This window comes from Thermobia domestica, chromosome 16 (genome assembly GCF_964235325.1).
Source record: "Thermobia domestica chromosome 16, izTheDome1.hap1.1, whole genome shotgun sequence".
NCBI lineage: Eukaryota > Metazoa > Arthropoda > Insecta > Zygentoma > Lepismatidae > Thermobia > Thermobia domestica.
This window is the reverse complement of record NC_137469.1, coordinates 9663881-9676837: the sequence shown is the minus strand read 5'-3', so window position 1 is coordinate 9676837 and position 12957 is coordinate 9663881. Positions and strand designations below refer to the sequence as shown.

At 35.9% G+C, this 12957-nt stretch overlaps 1 protein-coding gene across 1 annotated transcript in view; it reads left to right on the top strand.

Annotated features, from left to right (window-relative positions):
• Nucleotides 1–12957, top strand: part of LOC145672905 (cytochrome P450 4C1-like) — a 323535-nt gene that overhangs the window by 79334 nt on the left and 231244 nt on the right. The window contains exon 3 of the mRNA XM_081742106.1: nucleotides 10456–10546. Within this exon, the coding sequence (XP_081598232.1) occupies nucleotides 10456–10546 (91 nt within the window). The remainder of the gene's footprint in view (nucleotides 1–10455; nucleotides 10547–12957) is intronic.

Sequence of the window (12957 nt, the reverse complement as noted above, 5' to 3'; positions counted from 1 at the left end):
TCTCACCGAGCTTTCGGAGTATTAATGGCTGTGCCACTAGGTTGAGGGGTGGAAGAGACGAATGACCTTCCATCCCCTGAATCCACCTGTGCATTGCCCTATTTTGTATAATATACTGCATTTAAAAAAACAAGAATTTTAGGTATGATAAAGGAAATGGATAAAAAAAATTGCGATCGTGGCCAAGAATTTTACGCATAATCCCCAAAAAAATGTATCAAAAGATTGCGATCTTCGCCAATTATTTAGTTTCTGGATCAGGGTCCACAAAATTTTTGAAAGGCCTCTAAATAGAGTTTTCGTTTTTTTTTGTTTGTTTGTTTTTTTTTTTTTTCGGAATAAGCACATCATACTGATTTAAGTAATAATTTGGCTTTGGCTACACTATATGTAGTTCTCGAAATATAAGGTATAAAAAAAATTTTTGATTGAAGTATATTGGATCTTTCGATCATAAAAAATTACTAATTTAAATACTATAACTTGTATGCAGTCCTGCCGCTGTTGTAAGGTTTCTATTTATTTTGAAGGCTCTGTATCATAATATGGAAGCTATGTTCCAATATAATAATAATAATAATAATAATAATAATAATAATAATAATAATAATAATAATAATAATAATAATAATAATAATAATTACTATTATTATTAACTAACTAACTAACTAACTCTATGGCCCATGGAACCCGGTGGTTCAATGCCGCGTTCACAAAAGCTCTCCACTGACTTCTATCCTTAGCCAATTGGATCCAGTTTCTACTTCGTATTTCTATCTCTGTGAGATCCATCTTAATATTGTCCTCCCATCTGCGCCTAGGTCTTCCTAATGGTCGTTTCCGATTGGTCTTCAACTCAAGACTTTGAAAGCGCTCCTATTTTCTTCCATTCTAGCTACATGACCTGCCCACCTAAGCCTCCTAGACATGACGACCATAACAATGTTGGGTAAACCGTATAAATTATGTAGTTCCTCGTTTATGAAGTTTCCGCCATTCACCATTCCCGTTCCGCTTGGGTCCGTATATTCGTCTCAGGATCTTATTCTCAAATACTTTCAGTCTATGTTCTTCCCTCAGAGTAAGTGACCATGTTACGCAGCCATACAGGACAACAGGCATGATTATTTTAAGCATAAAATTTCTACACAGAATTCGCAACGACAAGAGATTTTGAACCGAATAGTAACACGAATTCCCTGCTTTTAGTCGACATTTAATTTCTTCGTGAATATGATTTTTCTGTTAATATTGATCCTAAATATTTGAAAGTATCCATTTTATCAAAAGTATTATTTAATGTTTTAACGCATCCATAATTTGCCCTATTACGGTCCCGACGGACTTCCATGTAGACCCTATTTAGTTTTCTCTGCATTTACTTCTAAACTTATGTCCTTGAAAGCGTTTAATAAGATCTCTGCATTTATTTCTACTGTTCTCCTATCATTCCCTATTAAATTTACATCATCAGCATATGCCATAACCTGGTGAATACCATTTAGCTCTAGGCCCTTGTTGCTATTTTTTATTTTCCTTACGGCGTATTGCAGCACAAAGTTAAATAATAATGGCGACAACGCATCTCCTTGTTTCAGGCCATTTTCGACGTGAAAGCTCGTGAACAAAAATTTTCCTACTCGATCTTTACTTTGGGATTCATTTAAACATATCTTAATTAATCTAACTAGGTTTCTCGATATTTCATATTCTGCAAAAAAGAAAAAAAAATGTTCTACAATCTTTTTCCTAATAGAATTGGCCTTTCTAAAATCAATAAATGATTGATGTACCGGGGTATTGTATTCCCACTTTTTTTCGAGTATTTGGCGAGTGGTAAATATTTGGTCAATAGTTGATCGATTTCGTCTAAATCCGCACTGCTAATCTCCAATAATTTCATTTGCGTATGGGGTCAAAATTGCTTATAGAATATTTGAAAGGATTTTGTAGGATGTTGCCAAAAGAGAAATGCCTCGATGATTATTACGTCAGTTTTGTCGCCTTTCTTGTGAATTGGAACGATGATTGATTCTTTCCACTCTTGTGGCAATTCTTCCTTGTTCCAAATAAGGAGAATGAGTTTGTGTATCTTGTTCCACAATTTCTCGCCTCCAGCTAAAATTAACTCAGCCGGAATTTCATCTACATCCGGAGATTTGTGTTTCTTTAATTTCTTTATAGCGGTTTTCTACTTCTATTCGGTTGGGTTCTGGAATATACGGTTCTGCGGTGTGTATCTCCTTTTCTCCACGCACATTAGTATTTGGCTGCATGTTCAGCAAATCGTCAAAGAAATCTTTCCATCTATTTAAGATGCTATCCGTATCAGTGAGAACTGTTCCGTCAGCTTTCTTTAGTATGTAAGAACGAGGTTGATAGTCTTTCTTAAATTCGTTGATTCCCTGATACATGTCCCGGATGTTTTTATTTTTACTATTATCTTCAAGTTCCTTAATTTTAGCTTTCAGAAAATCGTGTCTCTTTGTTCTAAAAGTTTTGGAAGTTTCCCGCCCGATATCTGCGAAATTTTGTGTAGTTACTTCATTCGGATTTTGTAGCCACCGTAATTTTGCCTGTTTTATCTTCTCTGCTAGTTTAATGCATTCCTGGTCGAACCATGGTTTGTTCCTACGTATTTCCGCGTGTCCCAATTTTTCTTTTGCTGAAATTTTAATGCTATCTCTAATTTCAATCCAAGTATCCTCAACACTAGTGCACTCCGAATCTTACAAAGCCGAGAATCTATTCGAAACTTCAAGCTGGTATTCCTCTCTTACCTGGCTCTCTTCTAATTTCTTTAAATTGAATCTCTCCGTTTTCGGACAATGAATATTACCTTTATTCAACGATAATCTCCCTCATATTATCGCTGCTACCAGGTAGTGATCAGTGTCACAATCAGTCCCTCTAAACGACCGGACATCAATTATGCTAGATTGCCTTCTTCTATCTACTAAAACGTGATCAATTTTATTATGTGTTTTTCCGTCTGGTGATGTCCAAGGGTATTTATGAACGTCGCGATGTGGGAATTTTATTATTATAATTACTATTATTGAGCTGAGCGAGCGAAGCTCTTATACTCGGGTTAGCCGTTTGGTTGTCCGCGAACTCCTCCTAGACCGTTTGGCCGATCTCAACCAAACTTAGCACGCTGATAGAGTATGTCGTGCTGAGTGACAACATAGGTCGAAATCAAAAATCCGATGTACCATCGAGGAATAATGACCGAAAAACGCTTCCTCCTAGACCGTTTGGCCGATCTCAACCAAACTTAGCACGCTGATAGAGTATGTCGTGCTGAGTGACAACATAGGTCGAAATCAAAAATCCGATGAACCATCGAGGAATAATGACCGAAAAACGCTTCCTCCTAGACCGTTTGGCCGATCTCAACCAAATTAGCACGCTGATAGAGTATGTCGTGCTGAGTGACAACATAGGTCGAAATAAAAAATCCGATGTACCATCGAGGAATAATGACCGAAAAACGCTTCCTCCTAGACCGTTTGGCCGATCTCAACCAAACTTAGCACGCTGATAGAGTATGTCGTGCTGAGTGAGAACATAGGTCGAAATCAAAAATCCGATGTACCATCGAGGAATAATCACCGAAAAACGCTTCCATAGACTTAACATGGGGAAAAAGTTTTCACGTGATTTTTTTGTCAACAATTAAAATCTGCGCGTGATTTTCAAAAATTCCGGCGAAGCCCTTTTATTTTTTTAGCGTAAAAATTTACAATTTTAATCACAATTTAAAAACAAATTAACGATTTTTTAAACTTTTTTAAACCGGAACAAAAGGTCAAGACGAAGAATTGTGCGATTGTTATGAAAAATACTGATTGTTTTAAAAAGTCACAATAAACTGATTACGTTGCTTAAGCTCGCTCAACTCATTTCATTGCAATCGAGTATATCCATTGCATTCCTAGTTATTATTATTATTATTATTATTATTATTATTATCTTTACCAATAAAGATGAAAATCGTGAGATTTTAAAATCACGATACTACTAAGTTGGGACGCGGAATATTTTCTCCGAAATCAGGACAGGAATTAACCCTATCCTAACTGGGAGCAACATCTGATAACCCTGCGCATTGTCGGAGAACCCTTTCTTCTGTTATAAGAGAAATAAATGTTCAGATGACAAAGAGTTAGATTAAGATACTTCAAAGTATTTTTCTTTAAGGGAAATATGTATTTTAATTCTCTAGAGGCACTAGTAAGATTTTAATGTCAATTAGATTATACTTAGTAAAGTGCTAAGGAAGTTGTAAAATTTTCATACACGGTACAGTGTATTTGATGTAGTTATATATTATTAATTTCTTAGCTTACTTTATGCAATTTCCTAATGAATATAAAGTCATGTCACCAGTGTTTCTCGCAGACCCATCTATTAAGACTTTAATCAAGTCAAAATTGCAACATCTGAGAATCATTAAAAGTACATAAAAAGCATACTACGTTAGTGCTACTAGCTCTAACATTACTACTCCTATCAAATTAATGTGACCATCCTGGTTTGACGTGAAGCCAAAACTGTCAAGTTTGCAAATAAATTTGCCGAAAACGAAAAGGGTCTCAATCGTTAGTGCTACATTAGTGCTGGTGAGTGGAACAAGCTCAACATCAATGCTCCAACGTATAGAAAATTACTATCATATGAATATGACGATTGTGGCTTCACGTCAATCCAAAATTGCCACTTTGACAAATAAACTTTACCAAAAACAAAAATAGTGTCAATGATTGGTTCTGGTTAGTACTACACGCACAACGTTGGTACTTCTCTGAATGAAAAGTTATTAACAAATCAAAATGGCGAAGCCAGAATCGCCACTTTAATTTGTTAATAACTTCTGTACGTAGGAGCAGGGGCGTCATTTAGGGGGCAGGGAGGGGCATTTACCCCCCTGAGTTTGAGATGTATATAGATTTTATCAATAGAATAGTAGTAAATCAGTGAAAAACGCGAAATTTATTTATATCAAGGAGTCTTGCCCCCCCCCCCCAAGCAAAATCTGAAATGACGCTCCTGCGTAGGAGTTCTAACGTTGTGCTCAGTGTTTCTTCCAGATATGTTTTTGGGGGGTCAATTGCCACCCCGGAGCTCTGAGAGTGCCCCCCGGAGGAGACCAATATAATACGTCTATAATATTATAATAAATAGAATAGTACCAGTAGTGCCCCCCCCCCCCGGAGTACTAAGTGTGCCCCACCGGAACATTTTTTTCTGAAAGAACGACTGGTTGTGCTTGAAGCATTAACAAGAACTAATGGAACACTAACGATTGGTTTTGATTATTATGATGTGGTAATTTGGAATTGGTAAACGTTCTATTAAGGACCAATGTGAATTATCTGCAAAGTAAATTGAACATTTTCCAAAGAAATTACTAGAAAATCTCTCTTTTAGTTGGGCGATGCGTTGCGTAATTTGGTTTAAATTTTTCATCTATTGTCAGACAGAGTAAATCACCAGTATCTCTAATTAATAATTATCAACTTAAAAATATTTGCTCCATTTCGCCTTCATGAGCATCGTAAAGTAGGGCTGGTTTAGAAAGGGTGAAGTCGATAAGGGTAGAAAATAGAGTTGAGTAGGATAGGGTTAGATTAGGGTAAGGTAAGTTTGGACCTAATTTGTGAAAATTAATCTAGTTCTGTTTCTCGTGTCTGCGTATGCATATCAACTAGAGCAGCCGTTGTAAAGTTGACCCATTTGGAAATTTTATAAAGGATGTTGAATATCTGCACCCTCTATTGGCCTAAGAAGAAATTGTATCATGAGGGACGTCCTAGAGGGTATGGTGGTGGGAAAGAGAGGGAGGGGGCGAAGGAGACTACAATTAATGGCTGATATAAAAACAGAAAGATCATACGCGAAGACGAAGAAGTTAGCGAAGGACAGTGGAGCATGGAAGCTTCTCAGCTGCGGCAAGTGACCTACCAATAAAGGCAGAATACCTATAATGATGATAATGATGACTATTGGTTTATTTAGGAATTTTTTTTCAATTGTCTTTGAAATGAACTGAAATTTTAATGTTTTACTTTTATTGACTTCTTCAAATTTATTATTTAATTGTCGAAATTAGTTTAGGCAATATCTAATTCTTACGTAACACAAATTTATTTCGAAAAAGGAATGTGTACATGCCAAGTTTATGGAGCCATACATGAATTCATGACTTATGTACTTCTTCAATGACAAAATCGACTCCCAGTACCTTAAAAAAATATATTTCTTATGGGAAGAGTTGCGTTCTTAGGTGCAGATTCACTTTAAGAGGGTTTAACCGTTGTGGATATAAAATCAGCCTCAGGACATATACTATTAAAAGACAGTGTAAAAATAGCAACCAACCTGTGTTAGGTGTCCATTAAAAATAGTTGTATCTAACCCACGTAAGGATAGGGCAAAGCTGGTAGGCATGCGCGTGGTGGGAGTGCTTTTGCAGAGCAGGTGCGTCAGCAAGTGTGGGTATGTGCGTAAACGACGATAGAGGAAACGCATTGTGTTCTTCATGTTACTAGATGCTTTACCTGTCGCGCTGCTTTATCGTTATGGATAATGACTTAACACATTGCATCCACTTAGGAATTGAATTGACCATGAGTTATTTATATACTATTATGTACAAAACATGCTGTTTTGATATACATTTCAGGACATTATTAGTAATTACACAGATAAGATCACTTATACATAAACTCTTTTGAAATAACATTAAATATTTCTTGTGTAAATTTTAAAAATATACGGTCCAATAAATTGGACCTGTATCAAGCAAATAAATATAAATAAAGTGTTAAAACAACTTTCCGCTGTCCTCAGCCTTTAGGCTTTTTGGGATCTTACTGGTAGTCACTTCTGCCCTTAACAGTTATTTAAAATCTCTCTCTCTGATTATTTTTCATTTATTTCCTTGGCAGTTGAAATGAGATGTTTTCTTACTATTTCTCGTTGGTAATAATATATATATATATATATATATATATATATATATATATATATATATATATATATATATATATATATTCTCAGAATATTTTTTAAAAGATTACTTGTGTTACTTTTGTAATTTTTACTTGTGATTTTATTATTTACTTATTACCTTTGTTTTATTTACAATTAAATATAAAATACATATCCTTCTATAACACAGCATGAATTAAAATGTAGAATTCATTTGATATTGTATTCACATTTTTTATAGCGTTGATCTTCCGATTCTCTCAGTTCCTGCTCCTTGGCACGGCACAGTCTCCTGGTCTCGTAAATCCTGGAGACCATGAAAATGAAGATGATCACTTATGTATAAAAGATTGTACACACACACAACAACAACAACAACAACAACAACCACAACAACGTTCAAAACAACACCGACAACGTTTGAGAGGTGATTCCTGACACAAAGACAAGACAAAAAGTATAGACCAACCTTGGAGCACAAATGTTTCCTATCGAGGTTATAGGCTGCCGAAAACTTGAAAAAATGAAATTCAAAGGTCTATAGCTCCGATACTATGTGACCAACCGTGGTCGGGTCAAGACTTCACTTAGGAACTAGTGTGTGCCGTATCCAAATATCCATGTTTCAGAATCCTGCGGTACTTCCGCAACAATTTTTATACAGATAGTTTGTGAATACTTCAATTTATATGCCAGTAGCCAAACTACCTATACAAAAATTGTTGCAGAAGTAGTACCTTAGGATTCTGAAACACACATTTGTGGATAGCGCACATACTACAGGGTGTCCAATATACAATACAATATACTATGCAATGCGGGATAGTAGAACTTTTGAACCTGAAGCGATATATAAATAATCGTTATACCAAAGTAAAGCTTTGTTCATGCATATGTTTTTAAACTAGGAAGCAACGATTGAAGTCCACTAGGAACCACACAGTGTTGAGCTTTATTTTGGTATAACCATTATTTGTGTATCGCTTCAGGTTCAAAAGTTCTACTATCCCAAACTCCGGGTTGCATTGTATATTGGACACCCTGTAGTTCCTACTACAGATACGTAAAGCTAACCAAGTGGATTATGGCTCTGATTACTCTCAACAACACTCTTGTTCCTAAACACACCAATACAAAATATTAATACCCCATATCAATGTTCGAAGTGGAAAGAAAAGCAAAGGCGGTATGCTTTATTACGATTTTGACTCGACAAACCAGGTATCTAAATATTGAAATGAGGGTGTGTTGCCTAAAAGAATGCATTTCTATTCACATAGAGACTCAAAACCATTGGAGTGTTTCTCTTTAGTTATGGGGGAGAGAGCATGGAGAGACTTTGATTCCCCACCTACAACTTTCTGAAAAAAATCCTCTTTATAACGTATTATAGACAATCATTCACGAAAATGCTCAAAAACCGAGTTTTTATATTAACACTTTCCTGCGGGAAAACTCCCAGATCCCTCACTTGATTGAGAGGTATTTCAAACTCCCAAAAGATCCGTCCCTCACAGCAAACAACCCCTAAATCCACCCATGCTCAAAACACGACCTTTATATGCATCAAGGCAAGAAGACACGCACACATATAAGAAAGAAACAATTCAACATGGTATATCGAAATATAAACTAAATGAATAACTTTGAAGACACCTCATTCGAAACACAAAAGGTAGGAAGAAAATAACAAAAATGTCGGTGTTGTCAACTTAGAAATTATTTCTACGTAAGAAATAAAATCTTTTTACGAGCAAAGCTATTCGTCAATTACTGTGTATAAAAATGGATTTATTAAAGGTTTTTAGCATCTACTCTCCAGTGACAGTATGTTTTGATCACTGAAAAACCAGAGGCGTTATGCCTTCATCACTGAAAAACCAGAGGTGGTATGGCATACCACCGCATACCGTTTCACTTCGATCACTACCCCATATTCTAATTTTTGTGAACTAAATAAATGGTTTCAAGTGTTTAAAATCACCCTGTACATTCTGATGAGTAGACTTCAATACCCAATATGGTCGTAAGACAACGAATACAAATGCATACTTATAACAGCAGTTGTTCATGAAAGTAATAATCATATATGGAGAATAGTGAATAACATAACCTTACCTAGACTTTAAGAATATACTTAAGATAGTAGCATGAATAAAAGTATGAATATACCGGTACTAGTGAATATTATTGCATATTCAGAATATTAAAGAATGTGTCAGATTATAGAGGAATATTTCTGAATATTATGTTAAATATTACTTCTATTTTCGTAAGACTCAGATTCTATATGTTTACTACAGATTACTTCTTGTATCATTTCTGGACTAACAAAATATATACAGAGTAATAATAAAGCTATAGTATAGGGCCTAATAATTATTGGTTAAATGAAATGATATTTGAAGTGCTCTTGAAAAAGTATGCTGAAGGACACTAAAAAATGATTTACGAGATGCATAACACAGAAATACTGATATGTACAGCATGGCGCAAAAGAATATAGTAAAATATATACTGAAGGATAATAAAATGACAATGGCGGACCTAGTCTGGAACCGGGGATCTACACTGAGAAAAATATGTAGGTGGCGTACTTAAAAAGGTAGGTTACATGCGTAATTCCTATAATTTTTTTTGGACTTAACGTATAAGAGACGTATAACTGAAAACGCACGTTTTATAATACTTTCCGTATAACTGTTCCATCTATACGTACTTTCCGTATGAAACAATATAAGAGGTCAGGATTTCACATACAAATGGACGTATATAACATATAGCTGACGAAGGTAACATACATATATGTATGTAATATAAGAAAGACTGTTAGATATCAGACATCCTGCAACGGCATGATGTAACATCTAAGGGCAGTGCCTATGTAGCATACGGATAACGTATGCTCCGTACTGATTTCTGTAGCAAGCAAGAGGATTCCGTGTATTTGTACAATATACCGCTGACTCGAGAATGGATTTTTCTCAGTGTAGGCTTCCTAGTCTTCTGATTAACAAAAATAATTGAAACTATTATATATAGTTTTTGATAGTTTACAGTAAACTCACGATACATCTATCAAAGTCTGCATTCTGACCGGTTCCCTTAGTTTTTATTTTCTAGACCAGTGGCGTATTTACGATTTTGTTTCGGGGGGGGGGGGCTTTGCCTGAAAATGTGAAAATTCTGCAAGATATTTCATATACTTTACTATAGTAAGTAAGATTTCGGGGGGGGGGCTTAATCCCGAAAGCCCCCCTTCTTAAATACGCCACTGTTCTAGACCCACCACTGTTATAATAACATAATCATTAAACGTTCATTGTATGCTCTAATCTAGGGAGCAACAATAGTAATTTTTAGTGCTATTGAGGCATCAGTGATTGCGAACTAATCTCTACCGACTGTATGTATAGCCTATTAATATTTCTGATACTATTTTATTTTTCTCTATTATAGCATGTGCTTGGAAGTAGTAAGCACACGGACAAAGCAATCAGCTATTACTTTTTAAGGGATTGGCTCGGAACTGGACTTCTCACCAGTAGAGGTAAGGACTTAATTGCATTTCTACTTCTAGTACAATAAATGTTAAAGCTAATGAATGTGGTTTAAGATTTAGGATTTAGATTTCTGGGCTTTCGGCATATAAGGCCATTTAGCCCTTCACGTTTTGAGGGATGACGTCCCTCGGCGAGCACACAATCCAGGGAAAAGGAAGGAAGGAAGCGGCCTGGGACCTATAAGGTAGGTACCACCTCGGCATTTGCCTGGTGTGAATGAGGAAAACCCAGGAAAATCCCCATTCAGGGTGGCTGGCCTGAAAAAGCGTTTTACACTTTTTCGACCGAGTGTCCCCACCGGGAATCGAACCCGTGACCGCTCCTAATGAATATGGTATAGTTGCAGCATGTTTGTTTAATAGCCCATTGGATGTTTCCAGCCGTGCATCCAGGACATTATCAAGGGAGGGGCAAAACTATAGTTTGCCGCTTTATCCAGTTTAAAGGAAGTAGGATTGAAGCCCATTTTATCCAGTGTATGCCTGAGCATAAAGGTGGGGGGCTATAGCCTTCCACTTGGATCCGCGCCTGGATGTTTCTGTATTCTTCTCTCTTCTAAGAAATCAACTGGAACTTTACAGAATATGATTTTCCCGATGGCATCTTCACGTCTAATGAATCGACTTGCTTTGCAAAATAGATTTGCGTTATATTTAAACTAGCTGAAACCGCACCCTTCGCCTGAAATGTTATGAATTTAGAGAACTTGAAGCTCCAAGGCCATTACCCTTGATGGCATTTTGAATACACTGCTGTTAGACAATATTTTTTAATTTAATCTTTAAAATTTTTGCATTGTACAAACAAGCTTTGCTTTTTATAGACTTAAATTTGATTTCAACTATTCTCTGAACAAAGCAAAACATTTATTGTAAAAGTTATTAACGTTTAACAGTTTCTATCCGCTAGGCTTCGTCTGACACTGTACTGATGTCATATTGTCTGATGAAGCCAAGTTGATAGTTGTTCAAATTGTTACACGTTTATAATTTTTATAATAAACGTTTTGTTTTGCTAAATCAAATAAAAATTTAAACCTAAGGCTTAATGTTTATTTTAGAGCATACCTCTATCTAATTATACTAAGTAACGTCTTGGTGGTGTCATAATAAAGAGCTTAAGGAGGTTTTATTTCAGATGAGTTTCACTTGAATAATTGACGTAGTTCTCGTACACCGTTTATTTGTAGGTTTACAAAACAATTAATTATTCTGCATTTTCTCCATAACTGCAGGGGAACATGATTGCTCAGTGGTGGAGCACTTGCCTGTGGTGCGTTGGATCCCTGGTTCGATCCCCGTCCAAGTAAATTTGTGGTGGACAGTATCGTGTCTATGGGTTTTCTCGGAGTACTTCCGTTCCTTCCACGTTATCATTACGCCTATTCTACCATCATCATTCCCTTGTATTAACCACCTATCTTCCTTAGCCTAAAGAGGATAATAGTGCGACGTTAAACTGAAATATTTCATGTTACCTACCGTCTCCCTTGGGTACTGGCTCCTGAAATAGTCCCTAAAGAAACAGTTGATAACGACCTGGTTCAGAGTTCATGTCCTGTTCAAGCGCAAATTAGCAATAATAAAAAAAATAGGTGATACGACATGGGTAGCCTCACTAGTTCGGAAATTCAGGTTTAACTGTATTATACTTTTGTACACACGTATGCGTACATACGACTAGCAAGCTGATGATTCCACAAGTATTTGCACACACACAAATAACAAAGAGAAAATTACCTTCCTATTTATTGAATGGAGACATACATATATGTAATAAGAGAAAGGATACTGGCAACACACAAATTTGCACTTGATACAGCATGAATGCTTGAGCGAACGACACCACTGCGCACTGCGCACTGCGCATATATATATATATATATATATATATATATATATATGTGTGTGTGTGTGTGTGTGTGTGTGTCAAATGAAAACACTGAGAATGGTTCGTGCCTGTTCTGCCTAATGCCCCTCCAGCACTTTGTAACGCATTTTTTTTTTTATTTAATCTTATCTCTAGGCAGAACAGAAATTCCTGTTCTGCCTAATTCACACAAAAAGGGATATTTAGATTTGAGGCAAATTTATTAGTACCTATTTTCCCTTGATTTTCAAATATCATTCAAGAACTCTTTAGATTGAACACGCGAGTAGAACGAATTGTTTCATGTGACCAAATAACCCTAAAAAATCATTTTTAGTATAACAAATGTAAGGAAAGTTTCCGATATAATGTAAAAAGCAAAACACTACAATTACGTTGAGTAAAACGATTACACAATTTATTAGAGATAAATACTTCCAAATATCTACAAAGCAAAGTTTAGAAGAACAAATTAGAAGAACATGGCAACACTGCTACTACCACACAATATGTTATCAGCTCTACAGTA